Raw genomic sequence first — 24,736 nt, forward strand, 5'->3', positions numbered from 1 at the left:
TCTTCTAAAGTCCAAACTCTACTTTTTACGCTATTATTAGTTTACGAACTAAAATTACCTCATAATATCACATTTTTCATAGCATAGCTTCTTTTAGAGATGAATCATTCCATTTAAAACAAGTGTTGGACTGTAAAACAAGAACTCATTTGTTAAACTCTATTTTTTGACCCAGGATTGTTTTTAAATTCCATACTTTTTTTTTAATCCATACTAATATTATAAATGCGAAAGTAACTCTGTCTGTCTGTCTGTTACTCAATCACGCCTTAACTACTGAACCAATTTGCATGAAATTTGGTATAGAGATATTTTGATACCCGAGAAAGGACATAGGATAGGTTTTATCCCGGAAATCCCACGGGAACGGGATTTCTTTGAAAACGCGGGCGGAGCTGCGGGCGGAAAGCTAGTAAATGATATATCCAATTCAGTGTTTTTCTTCATCCATGTCCAATTTATTTTTATAAAAATGACGTTATAGTTAAACATACACGCCCGTGACACACCCTAAATAAAAGGTCACGGGAAACCTTGATCTATTCCATCAAACTCACCTCTTTTAATTAATTAAAAGGGCTTTAAAAGTACATTACCACTATGTGTACTCATAAATTAATAGTACAATGAAGAGCAATAAACCATAAAAGTAAATAAATATAATACACAACAAAAATAATTGAATTACAATAAATCACACTTAGTTTGTGCCTGAAGTTATCTCCCAGATAAGAAGCCTTTGGAGAGCCTTAGATACCTTGGCCTTGTTTACATTGTAAGTTGTTTTAACTATGTAGATTAGTAGATTTTTAAAATACATGCACAATATACACCAACCTAATATTAGAATATGTATGACACTGGATCATAATTATATTAGTATTTTTGTTTGTCAGTACCTATAAAAATTATTTGAGTAATTTACAAAAGTACGCTGCCGTACAACAAAATTATGTTTCTGTGACTTTAAAATGTTTCAATAGTTTAATGCAATGTGCATAATAATTGACTCGCTAAATGTATGTATTTGGAAATAATATAATTCAATTAAAGGTCATTCTGATTACAATATTTTACATTTTACAACAATAGATGTCATTTCGTGTTAGTCTTGAAATTAAATCTTAATTAAAATAAAGATATAAAAGGAAAATCCTTTGTAATATTGTTTTCCTTTTTAAAACAAAGTGTAGAGCCGGAAATACATTGTCATAATATTCTGTTTCTTCGATGAAAAGATGATTAGAAAAACAAAAGCATTGACAATATATTACGGAAAATAAAATTAATAATCTTTTGTTCTTTCTTATATTTAAATGAACTGTTGATCTATGATAAAATAAATTTAATAAGCAAAGGTTTTATGACGATGGATTACGTAACTATGCGAACAACTTTTCAAAGCAGTGCCCTAAAAACCTTTCTTTAATGACAAGTATATCCGGTCTCTACATCTGTTCAAGTGATACCCTTATCAACAGAGTATTTAATATTTATGTATGTTGATATTAAAACATAAAAGACTAGCAATGCCCTGCGGTTTCACCCACATAGATAGCGATATCGTGACAGTGAAAAGTCTACTATAGGTCGGACACATGAAAATCACCTTCACCCCGTCCCGCACTACGCCTCGCCTGCTCATTGTATTAAACAGTATACCTACTATTTTCTGTAGATTGACACTTTTAAAAATTCGTTTTATCTTTTGAATGGAATATCCAATTTTTTAAATTTAAAAAGTATTTTGCTGGTATTGAAACAGTCTATAATAAAACATCATTTAATGGGATAAGGATTAATATATGTGTATGGATAACATGGTTTGATTACTGACGGCACTTCTATTTACTTTGAAAACGTAAAAAAGTTGTTGTAGTAACATATGGTATCGCGGACTTTCTTGTAGATATTGATCCATTCTATAATACCGTAGAACATTTTTTTGTTCTATCTTCAATAGATTCCGCAGCGCACGCGATGACAGCATTTTTATTAAGGAATTTTTTACACCTTGGGTTACATTATTGCATTTTTGGTAAGGATCTCTATTTTTTTTGAAAATGCAATATAGCCTATGTTGCTCAGTGAAGATGCAGCTTTCTGATGGTGAAAGAATTTTTGAAATCGGTCCAGTAGTTTATGCGTGAAAACCATACATACATAGTACATACATACTTACATAATTACAAACTTTTCCTCTTTATAATATTAGTATAAGTAGATTAAACCACAGATTAAACTATTAACTTTTCTCACCGCTCGCGCAGTCCGCAGCATAAATAATTGTGACATTAGTGTTATCTGAATTTCTTATACAGTCAAAGTTCCTTATTCGCGCTTCCTTCATTCGCGGTTTCACTATTCGCGGGTGGAAAAAAATGCGACCTAATTTCTATATTCGCGGCCCAAAATTCTTTATTCGCGGATCAAATCGGTACATCGGTACATACATGTAGGTATTTACCTAAATAAAAATCAATTGTTATCCTTAGATAACGCCTGAACTACAACTACGAATTTATAATGTCGACTAAAAAACGAGTAAAAAGTGCTTAGTCATTGCCTAAACCTGAAGATAATACCTAATTAAATGGTAATTAATAAATATGTACGGTCAAAAATTTCAATAAAACTGATTTCTTTATGTATTTGCTTCCTTATTTCGTCACCTAGGAACGTATCCCCTATAACCCCATACAAATTACCATTCCATATTCACGGTTTCTCTATTCGCGGCACATTTACGGAACCTATTGGCCGCGAATAAAGAACTTTTACTGTACTCGTGTTCAATAATTACGTTATCCATATATTTTAATTAAGATCCTATATTCTATCATCATTAGCACAGTTTCTATATTTGTTTGAATTCACTGTACCGAATTTGTATAACATGGATTCCTACTCAACTCATTCATTAACAGTCAATGGTACATAATATTATGGTATCTAATGTTGCGGCCTAGTATTATTTACCAATTTATGACATATTCTATATTCTCTTTGTTTTGTTTTCAATGATACAAGATATCAATTTTTATTTCTGAAATAACTCCACATTCCGTCTACTGCATCTCAACTACACACACGCCATAAATAACAATATTGTCAGCAAACAAGATAATCTACAAGCATCCGAACGTTATCATAATGAATCGTAAGAGCTGATAAGGCGCACAGGTGGCTCAGTTCGCGAGACATGGCCGCCTCGCCAGCCGGCAAGCGCGACGCGAGCGAAGGCGTGCGTGACGTTAGTGAGAAATGGGGTGACCCGCTGGAAGCCTTGCTGGCCACGCTCGGCCCCTTCGGCCTGTACCAGCGCTATGTGGTGGTGCTGCTGCTCATCCCCAACCTGCTGGCGCCGATGTACACCTTCAATTATGTGTTTGTCGCTGACCGCGTGCCTTTCAGGTAGTGGCCTCGATTCTAGTTGGATAGAAGACCTTTGCTCGGGAGTGTATGCGTAAACGCAGTCTCCACTTAAAAAAAATATTAGATACAGGACAGTGGACTTCGATATATGTTGCATTAACTACCTATATTTTCTCCTGCTCTCATACACACTCGACCCTTCATTTGTTAAATCGTGTGCTGGCTTATGATGCCACAATTGATATATTTTTTGCCAGCAGTGCAAATGATCTTGGATCTCTGTAGCAGGTACATGGATGCATGTAGCCGCACATAGTATGTTACTCTGTTTTGTCCTTTTTTATTTATCGTTACTAAATTCAATGTACGTTTTGGTTTAATTACAGTAAGTACAAATTCTGTTAAAATAAATATGTTTAATTACAATAATTATGTGATCTTTTGTGTTGAACAGTCACATTTACAATGAATCATTCACACAAATGCTTTAAACCAAACACACAATGCAGTATGTGTCAATAAGGAAAACCGCCTGTTTCTCAATGTACAGATGAAAAATATTTGAAGCTATATGTATATCTAATCAGCTAACAAGTCTTCTGTGTAATTATATTTACCTTTGCCACAGATAATATAACATTGACTGTACTAGACTCTGCTCATGTTTTTCATCAAGTAATGCGTCCACATTATATTTGACAATTAACATTAACATACATATATGTAGTTGTTACTTTGTTCAAAACAGTATACTTATAAAAATGACATAACAATGGTGGTATCCGAGATATTGTTGTATATTTGTGTGAAATGTAACACTTATTATTTTATGCTCTCAGCTCTACAAGTCAACATCGCAAAATAATAATTATGACCGTTATTAATTAAACATAATATGTATTTTCTTAAATATTGAATAAATGATATTATTTTTCACTCAATATTTTCATATCAAGTAAAATCAATCAATTCGCATTTATTTCCTATCTAAAATTGATTTATTTTTCAATTTATTAGGTAAGTACAAATTATTACAATTTACAATTTAATGTAATCGAGAAATTATCATTGACTAGGATGGCAAAAAAGTAACATAAACGTAAATAACACAAGTTCTAGTTGCGATTTTTATATTTGATTTTCTGCAATTGCTTTTTTTAGGGTTCCGTAGCCAAAATGGCAAAAACGGAACCCTTATAGTTTCGTCATGTCCGTCTGTCCGTCTGTCCGTCTGTCCGTCTGTCACAGCCGATTTACTCGGAAACTATAAGTACTACAGTGATGAAATTTGATGGGAATATGTGTTGTATGAACCGCTACAAAAATATGACACTAAATAGTAAAAAAAAGAATTGGGGGTGGGGCCCCCCATACATGTAACTGAGGGATGAAATTTTTTTTTTCGATGTACATACCCGTGTGGGGTATCAATGGAAAGGTCTTTTAAAATGATATAAAGTTTTCTAAAAAACATTTTTCTTAAAGTGAACGGTTTTTGAGATATCAGCTCTCAAAGTCGTAAAAAGTATGTCCCCCCCCCTCTATTTTTATAACTACGGGGTATAAAATTCTAAAAAAAATAGAGGTGATGCATGCTAATTAACTCTTTCAACGATTTTTGGTTTGATCAAAGTATCTCTTATAGTTTTTGAGATAGGTTGATTTAACTGTAATTTATTATATTTGCTGCTACGGAACCCTTTGTGCGCGAGCCCGACTCGCACTTGGCCGGTTTTTTTTTCTGTTTACCTTTTCTTCATTATTTAAATCTACGATAGTTTCCTTGTTGCTTATTCAGACTAGTGTCGTATAAAAATGTTGCAATGTATCTTGCATTTTTAGTTTTAATATTGCGATACTAATATTAGACCGCCAGGGAACAAAGTTAATTTCATATTCTTTCCTTTTAGATTGATGCTATTATTGATAACCTTATACCGTTACAATATTGATGCAATCACAAAATCTGATAAGTTTTTATCAAGAAACAATTTCGTATATTTTCACTCTTTCTCTTAAATTCCCTAACATTTCATAAATAATATTTTTTTAATTGTCTTTTATTACAATAAAAAGTAAAACATATAATGAAACTTTGTATAATAGAATTTAACTAGGTTTAACAAGTTAAGTGTTTTCTCACCAAATAAATTTGCTCTACGTGTTTCAAAATACAATAGTCTAAGTTTACATGCAGTGTCCATTTTAGAGATATTATGCATGAAAATTGAAATATCCACCCTTAAATTCTACGAAATTATTTTATCGATCATAAAACAATAACAACATAATAAATTAAAATTTAAAACAATTCCATAATAATGGAAATATTTTTATCTAAAGTATTAATCTTAAGTACGATATTTCAAATGTATTGATGATAAAAATACCTAATTAGTGATAATTGGATAAAATAATAATACGAGCTCACGAGATCTAGAAAACGTGACTAAACTCTGAGAATAGTATAAAAGTTTTTGTTTCGTTTTCGTTGTTTTCAATCGAAAAGAATTAGAATCTCTCTCTTCTGAATTGTATGTGTGTGATCAAACATAACTTTGAAAAAGAATTAGAATCTCTCTCTTCTGAATTGTATGTGTGTGATCAAACATAACTTTGCCACTATAAGCGTCGTAGCTGGTATGACAAATTATTAAGTTCTCAGACTAAAATAGAACGCTGTTGGCATTTACAAAGTAACAGAATTCATGCAAAATGTTGAATTGATTTCCAATCAACATCACCGACAATCTTAAATGAAGAATATCGACTGAAAACGATGCCCAAAGCTAACCTATAATTTTTAGGAATTTATCTATAGTTGAACGACTTTTTGAAGAAATGTTTCCATTTCACTGTTCTGTTTGTTGATAACAAACAAATAGCTGATAAACTAACTGCCTGACACCAAAGATATTTCTTATGGACCACCGACCATCGTTAACTATTGAACTCATGACCTTTCGACGGTTAACCAATCGAGTAAACCAGTACATTAAGTAGGGTCCCATAAATAAACAATTGTATGTAATAATTAATAATAACGTAAGAAAATATGTGTATAACTCTAAAACTTGGAATTCCCTGTGTAATTTATAATTATTTTATGGTAAAATAAATATTCCGCCATTAAATAATATAAAAATACACAGTTATTTAATCTCATAATAAAGTCGTAACAAGCCGTGTTATATAGATAATATATAATTTAAATATCATGAACATTACATACCTAATAGGGTTTTTACAACAAATTATATAATTTCGCCTGTGATTAGGACATCAGATATTTAATCATATCAAGAAGAAATCGGCCAGATAAATAAGTATACTATGAGATTTTTTGTCCACTTCATTTGGGAAAAGTGGGATTTAATTCATTTCTTGTAGGTACAACAAGCAAATGTAGAGTTGTATCTAATAATCTAGAAATTTCGATGAGTTTCAAAGCAAAAATTGACATTTATTTATTGGGTTTCCTTGCTCTTAGTATATACTAATAATTCATCGTACGTTACATAGATTAATCACTTAATTAAGGACTCGAACCTCATAAGGTACTTTTTAAAATATCTGTTACATGGAAATTGATAGGTATAAGATGGAACTTCCAAACACAACGGCACAATCAAGAGCTTTCTCTGAATTTCGTAAAAATCGAAAATAACAAAAAAGCGTTCTTTCCTAACCAAATCCCAAAGTATATTGTCTCACAGGAAATTCCTGATTTGCGCATGCGTTGCTGGCTCCGTTCATGGATGCTGGTAACATGAGCAGGTGACCGCAAGCTCACGCTTACTCACCAACCGATATAAAGTACATAACCAGAGACAAGTTTCACATTCCATTAAAATACAGAATCGTAGCTATCAAAACCTACAATAATTGTTTAACTAAAATGTTATTAATATTTCAACCAACGACTCTATCAAAACAAAAGAAAATGGAAAGCAATAGCGTGCCGCTTTGATACAATTTATACCATATAGAAAATTTAGTCCGTTCAAAAAGAATACAAAATGGGTCGTCGTGTCGAGGAATAAATCTTCGTTTCTTTTTTATTTTCAACTTCTATAAAAATTAAATACAACTTAAAATACAGCAATCGAAGCCCACTTTGATAGGTGCTTATAACCCAAATAATACATGACCCAGTTCAGTCTATCAGAGAAGATTGGACCCGACCGTCGTAACCTCTACAGTCCACACGTTAATTCTCTGGTGATAAGCCCAAGATAACTGTTGTTAGATGACACAATCGAGAATTGCAATGTAAGCATCATTGTTCATGTGACAGGGTGATGATATCAATCGAATGGACTTCGATAGCCAGATAAAATAATAATGTCCAATTCAATAACTCTATTTACAAATGGAAACAAACAGTTTCAAAACACAAGCATAATATGAGAATTCACATAAAAGTTAACTGACTATCGTGACGTCATATGATATTTTATCAACAGCCAAAAACCATCTCGTACACAATCACTTGACATTGTAAAAGCAAATTGCAATATTCTATACTTATCTTCCAAAATATTTATGTTACATACTTAGACGCTAGTAGCGTTGCTAACTAGAATTTTTCGATTGATAAGAATTCTTACTGATCGACCTACCGCCGTAATCGTTTAAAAATATCACTAACACGGTAGTTACAACAGTATTGTATATCTAATAAAAATCCTCTAGTGACATTATAAAGCAATGGATTCAATTTCATCAGACAGAAGCTCAGGTAACCGCGAAATAATAAAATAATATCTCAAATGTAACCTCTTGTATGTTATCGTTTTGAAAATGTACCTACGTTTAAATGGTATGCTATACGTATTTCTATATCTGTAATAAACGATCGTTTTCAGATGCGTTGTCCCAGAGTGCGAGTGGGACCAGCCACAATTCAACAACACTACAGTGGAACAACTACTGCCGACAGACGAGTGCCGCCGCTACGCCCCCCTGGAGCCCGACCTGCTGACGTGTGACGCGCAGGACTTCCATCCCAATGATACTGTACCGTGCGACCGCTTTGTGTATGAAAACCATGACACTATTTATGCTGAGGTAAAATTGATTGATTAAAATTGAGATAATTTTGTAATGGAATGGAATTGATGAACTGGATGATTTTAAAAAGTCAATTAGGATTGGGACTTATTTCTTTTGTTAGGTATATTTCATCCACCATTCCTATTTCCTAATAGTATTTTGCGACTGATATGTTCAGAAGACGGTTTTTATTATTTTATCATGCATTTATAATTATAGCTATTAACAAAATTATGTGTTAATTTCTCTTGTTTACCCGCAGTTCGGGTTAGCATGCCGCGAGTGGCGACGCACGCTGGTCGGCACAGTGCGGAATGCGGCGCTGCCGGTGGCGCTCATATTGACTGGCTATACCTCGGACAAGTACGATATAGATTTCAATTAAGTTATGTCTCTAAAAAGTTCAGGAAAATGAGTTCATAAAGAACTTTATCGCATTTACACAGACTTTACTAGAATTGAATTTGATCTAGATAATAACTTCTATAAATTATAAATTTGGTTTTAACGTCATATATGTTATATATTATGTTAAGTAGAAAAGAGATAGTCAATCAAACGTAATCTTCATGCAGATGGGGTCGCCGCACAGCTTTCTGCATATTCGCAGCATTTGCAGGCGTGCTCGGCGTGGCCAAGTCTTTTGCTAACTCCTACAATGTCTACATCACGCTTGAGTTCTTTGAAGCTGCCCTCGGCTACGGCTTTAATAGCGCTGCGTATGTTATGAGTAAGAATTAATCATTTAATTGCGTTTTAATTTTGGAAAAAACTATGATTCAATGAGATAATATTCATTGCTATTTGCTAACAATCATTGATTTAACAGAAGAAACATTATTCAGTAACTAATTTCCATAATGGTATGTTTAAACAAATACCACGAAACTTATTTCAAGACATTTGAATTTAAGTGGTAGAACTAGCGCGTCCGTCTCTACGCGCTGCGTTCGGCTGCGCGACCGGAGTGGCGTACGGTCTGGGCGGCGTGCTGTTCGCCGTGACCGCCAGGTACCTGCCCAACTGGCGCGACCTGCTCCGGGCCATACACACGCCTGCGCTGCTCCTGCCCCTCTACTGGCTGATCCTGGATGAGAGTGTGCGCTGGTTACACGCAACACAGCAGACGGATAAGGCTAAAGCTGTCGTCAAAAAGGCCGCTAGATGGAATAAGGTGATTATGTTTATATTTTGTAAATCTCGATGCAGAATTCATTGGAAACTTCCAACTAGTCAGTTCATTGATCACTTTTAAGTAGCATAATAATCTGTACCAAGGTACAGTAAGTATAATCACGTTATTGGGGATTAAGTCATTATGCATTTGGTATTAGATTCGTCCTTATAAATTATTGACAGAGTTTACTTACGTGCCATTATTGATTAATATTTATCATTGTAAACTTAGGTAAAGTAAAGAAATATTTTGTAGTTATAAGATGTTGTGTTTAGGTACTTTTGGACGAAACATCACTAAACAACGCTCTAGAATCAAACACTGCACAAGATGAAGGCCCTAAAGAAAATCCCTGGTTAAGTCTTTTGAAGTCTCGAGTGCTAATGGTGCGGTTTCTTGCCTGCTGCTTTTGCTGGGTTGCCGCCGCCTTCGTGTACTACGGCCTGACGATTAATTCAGTAGAACTCTCTGGAGACAAATATACAAACTTTGCCCTTAACATGGTGATGGACATCGTCGCGTCGCTCCTCATTATGATGGCGTTGGAACGCATCGGTCGAAGAATCAGTATTTGCGTAGCCTTTGTTCTCTGTGGTATCTCTTCTCTGATACCGATTTTGACATGTAAGTACTACGTATGTTTCTCAATAAGTTAGTAGTGCAGAACATTTAGAAAATAAAGATGGCTGAAAAATAATACCCAAAAAATATCATTCTTCATAATATTTCAATAGTATTTATTCTGATTAAATAAAACATTCTATCATTCAATGATATCAGTGAATTTCAAAAACAAAATGGGTGTCTTTTGCTTTGAATGAATACGAAATATCTTAGAAAAACTACCCTTAGCAAAAGATAATGTTAAATTACAAACAACTATTAATCTCTCATCCAGCAAACGCAACCACGCACCAATCAGTGTACTTCATGGGCAAGCTGTCCATCACGTTCGCGTTCAACTCGCTGTACGTGTTCACGGCGGAGCTGTTCCCCACGTCGGTGCGCAGCTCTGCGCTCGCGGCGACATCGCTCGTCGGCCGCCTGGGGTCCATCCTCGCGCCGCAGACGCCGCTACTGGTACGAACCTCTCTTTTTTAATCTGAATTTTTTACTAAAATGATTATAGTAGGTATTAATCTCAAAAGATCCTCGGCATCAGACGTCTCTGCTGTTTTGTTGATGATTCACTGAGTAAAGTATCAATGTCAGGACAACTATTTATCAAATTATAAAATTCACAGAATTATTATTTAACAAAAGATCCAAATCAAAATAGTAATTCTATTATCAAAAGATCCATATCTTTTGATTCTATGAATTTTACAAGCTTTGAAATAATATATTATGAATTTTATGCGGTGGTATGACTATCGTTGTTGTGTTTATTTTTAAATTTGATTTGATATCGGAAAAGTTCCATTCCATTCAAAATACTGCAAATTGGCTCACAGAACCAAGATAAAAAAATTCGAATGCAGAATTCTTAAAATTACAAAAACACTACCCCATTAATATCAATCGTCATTTATCCCCTGTGAAATTTCTTATGTTAAGTGAAACCATAATATTATCATTGTAGATGCTTATTGACATACTCGTAACTTATCATCAAATCACTTTTTTTATTTTCATTTCATTTACTTACATACATAGACGATATTTTAACCCGTATCATTACATGTAGAAACCCACAATACAAACCCTGCTGTACACCGGGTGCTCGCTGCTAGCGGCCGCTGCGGTGGTGCTGGTGCCGGAGACGCGTCGCGCGCCGTTGCCGCAACACGTGCGGCAAGCGGAGCGTCTGCGCAAACTGGCAACGCCGCGCGCCTCCACCACGAACCCGCCGCCGCCACCGGTCCCCTCTTTTACTAGGATATCTCATTCTAGCTGATTTTGAATATTATACTCAATGTGTTATGTTGACAAATGTTAAGAAAAATTATTGATTTACTAGAACTAAAGAGATTTTAATGAGTTTGCGTAAGAATGTGTCCAAAATTGGCTGTTGGTATTTCGTTGTCTCGGACGGGACGGTATCTATTGTCTATTGTCTATTGTCTCATTGGGAGAGGTGATACAATAAGTGATTCACCTATTTAGTGAATAATTGTGGTGCCAAGTAATTTACATGATATTGATAGTTAGGTAGGTATTGAAACATTGAATATAGAACCATTCCTAATGAAAAAAATTGGTTGTTTGTAAAGTAGGTTTACGATCGAGATGTTTACGTGATAACGTCTTATTGGTGGCAGCGCTCGAGATGAGATGGGAGATCAGTCCATCTTTCTCTTGTTATACCTGCGATCGCGCTCGTGAGGTTTTGGTGTGACACAAGTTTCTGAACATGTCACCCGACTAAAACGTTTTTAAAACGTTAAATATTATCGTGTCAATTTATATTAAGGAAACGATTGAAAAATTATAGAAACAAATTAAAAAAAAATAAGTAATGTAAAATATTTGTATACTGAGTATACAGTGTAGACCATAATGTATATAAACAAGTAGGTAAGATTTTTTTATTAAGTAGCTTATTACGAATTATTTTTTCAATTATAATTGCAATACGCGTCTACTTTTATTACTTAGGTAGGTACTTTATAAAATGCAAATAAGTGACAAACTCTTTATGTTTAAAATAGGATTAGTTTAAATATTTTTGTAACAGATTAAAGTGCAAAGTGTGAAATATCAACAACGTTATCTAAAATTCTCTTATCAGTATAACACAATATTACACTAGGTAGGTACTTCTAATGTTATTACTTATTAGTTATTATGTTAAATGTTATAAGTACCTAATTTTCAGTTACCATAATATCAGCTACAAAAACAGACTTTTTAAATTATAAACTACAATAATAAATTTTATTGTTCTTCGTGATGTCTGCAAAATCGGTATCTCATGAAGTGTTTAGTAATTTATTTGAAAAATAACTAACTCGATTGTTAAGTATATTTTAACGCAGAAGACAGACAGCAGATTATTTGAGTTGGATCTCTACTACATATTGATATAATTATTGTGACTTTCAATTCATCTAGTAGGTATTTATTAATTTTTGGGGATGTGTTCATAAATTACGTAGGTAGGTATTACGTATTTATCAGGAATCAGCAGTTCTGCATACCAGCTTAGTTGGTTCCAGCCTAATTATTTTTATTTATCTATCAATTTCAAGTAACTACTTACTTAGTTTAAAAAAATAAAATACTTAATTGTATTTTTTGTATTAATCAGTTTACACTAGTGTCCAATTGAATGTGTATAGTATAGTATATCTGTGATAACATGTAAATAAATAATATACTATGTAATTCTAATGCGTTTTATTGCCTCTAATGCTTTGATAAAATGAAACATCAAATTCCCAGCATACCTTTATTTATAGTTCTTATTTATGAAAAGTATTAACACTTCAATTATTATAATTACATCTGAATTAATAAACTATATCCCTGTATTTGAAACATTAACACTATAATAATATTATGTAATTAAATAAGTTACGGCAATAGTATGAGTGATTTTTTTCAATAGACAGCTGTAACAAATTATATTCGTACATTATTCTATTCATTATACAGTCACATTCGTATTCAATTTAAATTTTACGGTTTAATTTTTTTTACAAGTTCTTTCGGGAAGAATTTTAGTATTTAATAAAATATAATTATTAAAACACTAACGAATGGAATAAAAAAGTTACATATCATTGATGATGATGATGATGATAATGACGTGAAAGAAGTAATAGATGTGGCTGTTATTATGTATTCTGTGGTAGGTAATAGAAAAGCGACAAAACTAGAAAAAAATCATTTCAAACAAAGAGGTTCTATATCTTTCAATTTGTTATCTAAACTATTTTAATTGTTTAATGGTATTTAATTAATGGTTAATTCATTTTTAATAAAGTTGTAAAGATTGATTGAAGTTATAAAGATAATATTATTATCAATAAATACAATTATTTTGCAAATCAATCAAATCATACTCAGTTTTTTTTATAATTTGCATATCAAAATATTTACAGTATTATAAAAACATCGCGTAGAAAAATATATTTTTTAAATAATAGTAAAAATTCGATTTCTCTACGATCTCGATACTATTTATTATGTGCTCAGTCTTAAGATATATGGGTGAACACTGCATATCGCTTACTAATTCTAATGCTAGCATTGAATATCACTAAATAAGCACTAAATATCTATAATAATAAAATAATTATCAATGAATCTTCTTAAATTTTATAAATTGGAAATCTTAAATATTGCACACACGCGTCGTGAAGTTGATAAACAATGTTTTGCTGTGGTTTTATTGCACTCGGATCTAAATTTTTACAGGGTGTCCCACTATTGGTATACTAAGCGCGAAGGGACTTGTAGTTTTGCATACACTGATCACGTTAAAAATACTTAAACAACAAAATTACGTCAAAAATTTTTTACTAAATTTTTCCTGAAAATTCATGTTTTCTTCTCTAGCTTCGCGCAGCCGGCATATACCGCTTCTCTAATGTGAGCATTAGTTTGTCTATGAAAACATAATGATCTTGAACGATACCTCACGTACGGGCGGCAAAGTAGCGGCGGGTTGATTCAGTTGATTGTTATGTGTATAGAGTTTTATGAATTCATCTATTTGAAAAAAAAATGCGTCTGGAATTTTATAAGTACATATTTTTGAAGTGAAACTTCTTTTTTACGTACAGCGTATGCAAAACTATAACCTCCTTTGAGTTTAGTATACCAACAGTGGGACAGCCTGTATATCTACAAATCTTATCTCTGTCCCGAAAATGGAACTTATCTTAATATAAATCTTATTTCCATTATATTTACACATAATATAATCAGTTTGTTACAGTTTATCACTTGTACTAAGAATAATACGAACTACGAACGTTGAGCGATTGATACAAATCCAAATAACTTTACCTAATACAGTCTTATTTTTTAGTTGTTACACTCATTGACGTACAGCAAACAACTAGACTCACAATGTGCTCACAATCGTCTATTAAAAGGCCTTCAAAAAATATCCAAGTGCCTTTGTAAAAATTCATTGAAATTTACACCTTCTTAATTTTTCATGCAAATTATGTCCAAATTCTAATGTATTGCTTATTGAAAAACTCTGCCCATGAACATGCACATGCAGAGTTTTGTTTTGGACATTTTTAAATTGGTTGTGATTATATATCTAGTTGTTTTGTATTTTGTCAATGTTCACAGTCCATTCACTTAGTTCTGTTACACGTTAGCATTAGGCTGTGTATTCGCTGTGTTGAGCGGTCGCATCTCCTGCGGCGCGGGCGGCGGCGGGGGCGGCTTGAGGCGGGCGTACACGAGGCGCAGCGCGAGCAGCGCGGCCAGCGTGAGCGCGGCCGTGGTGCCGAACGTCGCGTCGGGCCCGCGCCGCGCGTACACGCTCGACACGAACACGGGGCCCAGCGCGCGCGACAGGCAGCCCGCGCCCGTCAGCACGCCCATCCACACGCCTTGCGGACGGGGACCCAACACCTAAACAAACATTAAAAATTGTTATACATCTATACTAATATTATAAAGAGGAAAAGTTTGTAATTATGTAAGTATGTATGTATGTATGGTTTTCACGCATAAACTACTGGACCGATTTCAAAAATTCTTTCACCATTAGAAAGCTGCATCTTCACTGAGCAACATAGGCTATATTGCATTTTCAAAAAAATTAGAGATCCTTACCAAAAATGCAATAATGTAACCCAAGGTGTAAAAAATTCCTTAATAAAAATGCTGTCATCGCGTGCGCTGCGGAATCTATTGAAGATAGAACAAAAAAATGTTCTACGGTATTATAGAATGGATCAATATCTACAATAAAGTCCGCGATACCATATGTCCATCTTCAGTAGTTATGTTACTACAACAACTTTTTTACGTTTTCAAAGTAAATAGAAGTGCCGACAGTAATCAAACCATGTTATCCATACACATATATTAATCCTTATCCTATTAAATGATGTTTTATTATAGACTGTTTCAATACCAGCAAAATACTTTTTAAATAAAAAAAATTGGATATTCCATTCAAAAGATATAACGAATTTTTAAAAGTGTCAATCTACAGAAAATAGTAGGTAAAATGAGCAGGCGTATAGTGCGGGAAGGGGTGAAGGTGATTTTCATGTGATTAAAAATTAAACCTATAGTCCGACCTATAGTAGACTTTTCACTGTCACGATATCGCTATCTATGCGGGTGAAACCGCAGGGCATTGCTAGTCTTCATTAAAAATACGCCTTGTTCGTTGACTACAGCATACAAACATTCAGATGTTCACTTCAGTAAAAATACGTCTCGTTAGTTCGCGATAACATGAGCATGAAAACGCGTTGAATGTTTTCTTATCTGAATTACTAACACGCCAAAGCAAATATTATATTACTTATCTAGTCCATTTCTATACTAATGTTATAAATGCGAAAGTAACTCTGTCTGTCTGTCTGTTACTCAATCACGCCTTAACTACTGAACCAATTTGCATGAAATTTGGTATAGAGATATTTTGATACCCGAGAAAGGACATAGGATAGGATAGGTTTTATCCCGTAAATCCTACGGGAACGGGTTTTTCTTTGAAAACGCGGGCGAAGCCGCGGGCGGAAAGCTAGTAGAAAATAATTAGACATTCATTGGGTTGGTGTTTAAACACTTATATCGAACAAAATTAAATTCTGTATTTAAAATGCATGCTCTCTATAGGCTCTATTTATTCAATCTATTTTTTAATAAGCCCGGACAATTTTTATTACTGTAACAATTAACATTTAATTAGTACAGTCTACATAATATGGAATGATGGAATTTTTAACTATGGACTAAGTAATAATTAGAGAGAAAGCTAATTACAATTTGACATACAGGACTTTTCACACTCAAATCGAACCTTAGAAAATATAGTCTGTATGAGCGTGACCCCGAGCGGGTAGCCGATCGACACGCAGGTGTAGCCCAGGAAGAACTGCGGCAGGGTGAGGCCGCGCGAGGTGAGGCACCAGGGCTGCGCGCGCGCCGGGCAGCCGCCGCCCGACTCCAGCGCGGCGGCCGGCGCCAGCGGCGGCCCGCCCGGCCCCCACGGGATGCACAGCAGCGACGCCAGCCCGGTCAGCAGGAACCCGCCCCACAGGAGCAGCGCTCTGGAATGTTGTTATCATCATTCAACAAGCGGTATCGATATCTGCATTGAAAATGAATCAATCGATTTCCATTTGTCGAACCAAAAAGAGTTTCCGTGATAAATAGTCATAATCAGTCATCATCCCGTTGTGAAAAAATTACATTTGATCAAAGATGGAAAAAAGAGGTTAAATATCAAATTGTGAGGGATAAAAATGAAGATCGACGCAACGACGACTAACTGTGATGAAAATATGAAAGAAGCTTCAGTTTAAACTTCAACAAAATAGAGTCATTTGTTTCAAATTATTTTATAGTTTACTAATAGCAATCTTGGTTTGATTATTATAGAGAGTAAGAATATTAATAAACAATTACCTTTCTTCAAATATCTTCGTTAGCGGTGTGATGAGCGCAAAAACAGCGCATGCAACGATAGCACCCGCGCTCATGAGCGCGCCCATGTACTCCAGCGCCTCCTTCTTGCTCCACCCGAACTGATCCATCGTCAGCGAGGTGGCTAGCGTCTCCAGCAGCACAAAGTTGAACACCAACACGAAGAACGCTGCCACAAGCGTCCAGCTGCTGATGTAGTCGGGTTTCATCGCTTTTAGAGCCTCTTTTTCTGAAAAATTAATAACAAATATATTAAAATGATAATACTATACTTACTGACTATAAGGCACAAATAAAAACACTTTTCAAAGACCATTTTTTTCTTCCTGACACTACGGACTACAGACATATTATTTCTTCTCAATTATACTACCATACTTCTAATTTAAAATCTATTTCTATATTATTTATATTATATTTAATTATTTATCGTATTTGTAAGATAATTACCAGTTTCCTTCCCCTGCACGAGCATAGCCTCTCTAGCTGCTATTTTTCGTTCCTTAAAACAACAGGGCAGGAAGAGCAAGATGTTGATGGTTCCCAGGAATGCGTTGATCCATCCTGCCGCGGTGTACATGTCGAGTCGCAGCTGGAAGGGCTGGTCGCTGGCGGGCGGGTAGGGCGTGCCGGGCCCCAGCGGCGCCGCGGCCGCTTGCAGCGCGGGCCCCACCACGAAACCCAACACTTGAGCGAGGGAACAGCTGGCTACTGCGCGCGTTCGTTCGCTTTCCCGTGTTGCTGCTGATAGGTACGAACGGGCTACGGCGACGTTTGCTGAAATAGGATTTGAAGACATTAAACGATTTCTGTTTAGAAGCATTTTGGGCAAAACATTCTCAAGTCAATTTTAATTTTTTGTGTCATTCAATGCAAATTTGTATTTTAAAATAAATGAAATTTAATAAACAGAAAAAGTCGATCTTAACGCGGTATTGGTTTCGTCCTTCACTTCATCGTGGCAATACGGTACGAACGCAGGTTCAATTACCAGCTAATAGTCTTTATTTTTCTGAATCTTTTAATTTATCTTCAGTTATTATTTTTTTACAATACATGAATAATTATATACATTATAAAAAAATATTCTCTTGTATTTTCGAGATTTACTCACCAACGCGATTTAAAACAATGTTTTCAATTAAACTACAAGTGAAACCAAAAAAGTACAGAGATTGTACAAGACAGTAGATTATATCATATTCTTACCAGAACTGATCCCCACCAACGCCCTGGCGGCCAGCATCCACTGGTGCGCGTAGGGGCGTGTGAGGTGCAGGTTGGCGTAGAGCGCGGAGGCCAGCACGAACAGCAGCAGCATGGCCAGCACGGGCGTGCGCGCGCTGGCACGGTTGGCCCACAGCCCCAGCAGCGGCGACGCCACCAGCTGCCCCAGCGGGCTCACCCCCACCGCCAGACCCAGCGCCTCCTTGCTCGCGCCAGGCTCTAGCTGGAAATCAACGCATCATGTATTAGCTCTACACTTCTATTAAAGAAGCTCTACATTAAAAAAAATATAGAACTCGAATAAAACGGGCCTCTCGTTACTTTTTTCAGACTACATTCCGCAAAAACTTTCCCAACTTATTCCATGATAGATATATGTTTACTATTGTTTATCATTTATCAACACAGGTGTTCTTTGCAACTACGTATATTATTGCGTGTTTTCTTCCTGAGCATAAATTAAATAATTATCTAACCGTTGTAAAATGAGATGATGAATCAAAAATTTTATTTCATTTAGACAGAAAAACACAATGTTATCGAGAAAAATATCACATTCCAAGCCCGTAGTTTCGACACGAGTAAGACCTGGCGCGTCGCCAGCCGCACGAGGCGCTGCGGCTCCATTATCACAATATTGTATACGTCGCAGTCATCTGGTTCAATCTGCTATTTGATTAAATGACGAGCGCGTTCATTGAATGATGACATTTAACTGAATAACTAAAGGACTACTCGTCAAGTTGTTGAATGTAACGTTCAACATCTTGACTGAACGTCATTTAGCATACCTAGTCGTTGGTCGCCATAAGGGGGTGGATTAGGTTAGGTTCGTTGTTTTACTCAGAAATAGGAGCCCCGCGAAGCGCGCCTTTATTTGAATCCGTTAACTGGTTGGATTTTGAGTGCCGTTTGCTAATAAACGTTCGGCCTAGTCATTCATTTGAATGAACGCGCTAGTCATTCAATCAAACATCAGATTCAACCAGATGACGGCGACATAATATATACGTACTGACGTACATGTATAATGTGTTCGCAGTTGGAAACAAAACGCACAAGATATCGCTCACATGTATAGTGACGTCACCGACCGTGCGTGACTATAACATGATTATGTTTCTCCGGCGTGAATAATTATGTATTTACAAACTTGAGAACCTTCGGATTAAAATTGCAATGGAATTTTATTTTAATATCATTTAGAATTGGTTCCAAACTTTAAAGTAATAGTATAGAGTATAGACAATATGCTGTATACTTCTGAAAGAATAAATCACGACAGAAGAGCAGTTTTACGTAGAAGGTCATAATTGTTTTCCCGAGCCGTAAGGGAAGTCTTTTAACACCGGCGACTGTAATCCGTGATCTGCACTCTGTTTCTATTATATAGTCGATCATGAGTCATCATATCAGCAGTATGTTATTGATAGGAATATCAGTGTAAAAATGACATTTTGAGGCATAAAACGCTCTAGGTAGAGACCATTACGATACACTTACGATTAGTTTCATTAAATTTCAATTTTATATATTTTTCTAAAAGACAACAAGCTAGTGATAGGCTGTAGATATATAATTATACATTCATACAAAATTAATGAGGCTAAAGACACTCTTTCTATATCTATTAGGTACGTTCTCACGCCTCAATCGCTGAACGGATTTGGAAGATTATAGCTAGTGCCTGTTAGCAGAGTAGGTAATGTTATAGATGGAACCTTGGAGATCGTAATAGGTACCTAATATAGTTTTGTGTCAGATATAGTTTTTTTGTTAAATCAAAACCTGAAGTGAAATAGAGACTCTAAATGAAACCAAAGGAAATGTACTAGGTACTAATCGATGCGGAATAGTAATTTGAGTTGCATCTGTAGCTTCATTTCCTTTTAGATCATGCAATGGAGGAAATATCACCGGGAAACGAGGAACGTAATGTCATACTAAAACACATGATAGCTCTGCCGTAAATAACACATTTTCATTCATGTCTTGAATCTTGATGTGCTGCTTGAAATTCTATTTTAAACGCATTAAAACATTCGTTTTAAAACGTTAACATAAAACAATCTTGATTGTCGTTTAGCATTAACTATCGAGGAACTCGTGCATGTTTAATGGGCTGAATGTAGTTATAATTATCTTATCGATTTGTATAATAAAGTAATCAATTTACACTTGATATCAAATATTAGCGAACGTGCCATTTATATCACATACACACTTCATTTAACATTTTTGTATTATCGCATGCAGTAATCTATAATTGTTATTAAAAAAATGCATTATTTTATCGACCAGTGTTAAATTGATATTTTTTTTTTGCTGATTTAGTTAGGTCCTAATTAATTAAATACAGTTTAAATGTTATGTAACAGGTTTTTTGAAACCACGTCACTGCATCGTTTGCATATCGTCAGAATGCTCTTTCTGTCAAGATTTCCATTAACGAATCGTCTGAACACCGGATGCCGAAGACTTTGTATGCCGTTAAAAATGGAAAGTTACATTGTAACATCGCCACGTGTTAGTGTATTTACTGTGGTATTTATGTCTGTGTTGGACATCTCTTGTCTTATGTATAGTTATAGTTCTATGTTGTCAGCTGTGAGAGCGAGCAGTCACCGGTCTCCACACAATCAACTTTGAACTTGCCCTTGAATCATGATTCCATTGGACATCCGGTGGACACTGCCATCTTAGGCAACAATGATATCTATTTTAATGTGACGCAAATATAATACAGATGTCTTCTGATAGGTATATCGATATTTCATTTCTGTAAAACTGTTGTAACTAAGATTAATCAATCGCTTAAATAATAATAAATAACTAATAAGAAATAACTATTTCGTGCTCCGATTCTGTCAATTATGGAGAGTTTTTAAATTCAACTCTCATAATTAGTTACATATTGATATACCTTTTTTTTATTGATATATGGGAAGGCAAACGAGCAGACGCCTTGCCTGGTGGTAAGCTAAGTGCGCCGCCCATAGACTATCGCAACTGAGATTACGGGTGTCGCCTACTAGAAGAGAGAAAGGGATAGGATATTGGATCAACCTGATAGAATTGACAGGATATTATTTGCATATATTTCTTATTGAAATCAAATTTTAAAATAACCAATAGTTATATAAACATTCAGGCACTCATACTCTAATTTATAGTTTTAACGTTAAAATCATAAGGGTGCGTCACGACACGATTTGATAAGCGCAATCTGTTGCTTTGTGTCAAGCGTGGACCCTGCACCCGCGCCCGCGCTCATCCGACATGTAGCCAAAACAACAACTCTATCGGATATTATCTTTTTCTTTTTTTGTTATTGTTATTGTGACACTTTGTCTTGTACTAGGATAATAACAAGTCATAATACATTCATTTGTTGATTGCAAATAAATATTGAAATTGTTTATTATGTTCTATCCACAAAATAACTAATGTTATTATTAGTTTTATGTGAATTTGAGGTCTATACTAACTCAATAAAGTAACACAACATATTACATAAGGTCCCATAATATGTATGTAGGTACCTATTTAGAAAGTTGGGCGACCCTGATTCAAATTTGTATGTAGAGTTGGTGTGCTTTACGTCTAATGCAAGTTTCTTTCGAATCATGTTAAACGTCTAAATCTATGATTTCAGCAGAAAATTGGATAGTTCTTGCTCCTTTAAGTATATCTACATCACAGCTGTACCATATCATATTATGATCGCAAATCGATTGCAATTTGCAGATAACTGCAACATTATTAACAGTTTTATTGTTTGCAATTGAATTGTTTAATGTAACAATAAGCTTCCTTATAATGTAAATAGTGTTAGAAACTATGTACAAACTCGTTTACTTATAGTGGCGGGTGTTGTTATCTACACATCGATGCTATCAACTAGAGTAGTGGTGGACACTTTGCCACAATCTACGACTTAAGGTTTAAGTGAGGATAACACGTATCAGGTTCATCACACAACATACACGTGATTGCAGACCAAACCCTCTTTTTAATGCAAAATACAAAGTAAGCTACTGGTTGTGTTTATTTCGTATCAACTACATATTAATATATCGGAAAGGATATCATGTTTAGCCCCTTGTCCTCTCTGCAATCATCCTATGAGCAGTTGGGATAATAATATAGACCATAACACCAGCCAAATGGAAATAATTTTTATAGATGCCTGTTACATCCATATTTATTTTTTCATTGAAAGGATCATGTTAGGTATAATGTAGATAATGGGCAGGTAAATAAAAAATAGAGCGTGTGTGCCGAGCAAACATCTCAGAAGTGAAACTTCTTTGGCGAGATTCAAACGTATACCAAATCGTCGCCTTACTCCATGACGTGAGGGTATTGCCATGACGCGACCTTGAAATTTTACTCTCAACGCGCCTAAAGAAGTTTCACTTCAATATATTTAATTTTACGCGCTCCTGTAATATCAACGGCATGTCGGTAAATAACTGGACACAGGACAGCATTGTGGCATTATGAAATCATGGTGAAATATGAACCTAAAAAAATATTGAAAGACAATACCATAAGAGAGTTAGACAAAGATGTCAAGGTGTAGGTATAATTTTCGCTCTTGGTAACAAATGTTGAATTAGCACGTAACAATAGAAAATATCATTGATTTGTGTACTAACAATTTATATGATACTTTAATGTAAGTTAAATTATACTTGACGTAGAGTCATTGAACGCTGTCTATCTAGGTAGGTATTCATTTAAATCTTTGATGTACAATTTAACAATGTAATTTAGGTAATGATGATAATGGATCACTAAATAACGATCAAAATTTGTCAAATAGTCACAACACAATGTGGCTATGAACATATTAGTTATTTTTGAGAATAATTTGACTCTATTGCAGGGGAGAGAGATAATAATAATATGTATAATGTTTTTTCAAATAAATAAACCGAATCATAGAAACTATAGATAATATGCTTTACTATTATGGCTTAAAATATATAACTTATCATAAGTTGAGTTTTTTTTATTGGCTCACTAGGGGCTATAACATGTTAATACCACTCTACATTTAGAAATTAGAGATTATAACGGATTTATCCATTATATTATTATCCCGACGTTTCGCAAACTTTAAAGATTGCTTACGAGTAAAGATTTACTTTATTCCTGACACTTTGCCTATTACAAAAAGCAAACCCTTGCAGTGGTATCGAATCCCTCACAGAGAGCATGAGACAAGGCCGCTACCTGCCGAGTGCCGACCCGCGTCACTCATGTTATGACCTTATACTGTGTGATGTGTCTGTATTTCACAAAACACGGAACGGAACAATAAAAAAAACTCAGACTTGTTTTTGTTAGAGAAATATATTATAGAAAGTTTCTTTGACCACAGAATGTCTTGGAGCCAACTAATTGTTTGATTAACTGATTAAGGATAATTTTATGATGTAGAGGTGAAAGGTAGAGAGAAAGTGATAAATGTTTCATCGTCATTTTTTTTATTAATCAAAGTTTTATGAAATTTCAAGCAAGCATTATGAGCAGGCAATAATTGTTTATCCTTATCAGATTCGATAATAAAATAAATTTATGTCGATTTTAACTTTTCAACGTATGCTTTGTTTTAAGTTTCACGGTGAATCATGTTTCCACTGGACCCATTACCTTGTCGAGATAGGGCCAGACCCCCGTGAGGACGATGCTGAAGCCCAGCGACATCTGGAACATGGTGAAGTAGATCACGTAGACGCTGCGCCAGCGCTCCCGCCGCTCCTGCGCCGTCTCCAGCCCGTCCCCACCGTCGCCTGCCTCTCCCTGGGCCTGCCGCCGCCCCATCACGCCTTTCAACCACTCCATAACTTTATCACTAATCTCAACTTGATCTAATCGGCCTTCGACCACTCGTTGTCACTAGCACGGTCCGCTGTCAGCTGTGCTCGTCGGGGGAGGCCGAGGGTAGTGAACCCCGCATTGTTGCTCTCCTTGGTAGAGTTATCGTCCCGACATCGCCGCGAACAAAGGAACCGAGCGCGCTCTCGCGGCCGACGAGCGCTCCTCGCGATACGTGCTCAGTGACTGTTTGTTTGTTGGCATCGTTTTAGCCTACTTACTAACTTCACCTCCTCAACTATTACGACATAATTAGTTAGGTGCAATACAATTAGGTGCATTTCAAACTCAATTTTGTAAATCGATATTTTAATGAAGTGTCAATTGATGCTTTCCAGAGGAATGACTAAAATGGCCCTTATAGCATAAAATTCTACCTATTACATTAGGAGCACTCACTGTTGTCGTTATTTATATTACTCCTTATATAGAAATAGATGC

General features: G+C 35.2%; 2 protein-coding genes across 2 annotated transcripts; one reads left to right on the forward strand and one right to left on the reverse strand.

Moving 5' to 3' along the window:
• The first annotated feature begins 3,202 nt into the window (after positions 1-3,202).
• LOC149483109 (organic cation transporter protein-like) lies at positions 3,203-12,363 on the forward strand. Its single transcript, XM_089703580.1, has 8 exons — positions 3,203-3,414; positions 8,244-8,445; positions 8,693-8,793; positions 9,006-9,160; positions 9,345-9,604; positions 9,883-10,231; positions 10,506-10,687; positions 11,295-12,363. The coding sequence occupies exons 1-8, from the start codon at positions 3,203-3,205 to the stop codon at positions 11,502-11,504; spliced, it is 1,671 nt and encodes a 556-aa protein (XP_089559706.1). The 3' UTR covers positions 11,505-12,363.
• Positions 12,364-12,969: 606 nt separating this feature from the next.
• Positions 12,970-24,495, reverse strand: Cln7 (CLN7/MFS domain-containing 8). Its single transcript, XM_089703141.1, has 6 exons — positions 24,071-24,495; positions 18,392-18,632; positions 17,633-17,959; positions 17,165-17,411; positions 16,557-16,806; positions 12,970-15,148 (listed from the first exon to the last, which is right to left on the reverse strand). Exons 1-6 carry the CDS (start codon positions 24,260-24,262, stop codon positions 14,879-14,881), a joined length of 1,527 nt encoding a protein of 508 aa, XP_089559267.1. The 5' UTR covers positions 24,263-24,495; the 3' UTR covers positions 12,970-14,878.
• Between the last annotated feature and the right edge of the window lie 241 nt (positions 24,496-24,736).

The sequence above is a fragment of the Colias philodice genome, chromosome 14, assembly GCF_061535455.1.
Source record: "Colias philodice isolate Cphi_HAF_F1 chromosome 14, ilColPhil1 Martin Lab GWU primary, whole genome shotgun sequence".
Classification (NCBI taxonomy): domain Eukaryota; kingdom Metazoa; phylum Arthropoda; class Insecta; order Lepidoptera; family Pieridae; genus Colias; species Colias philodice.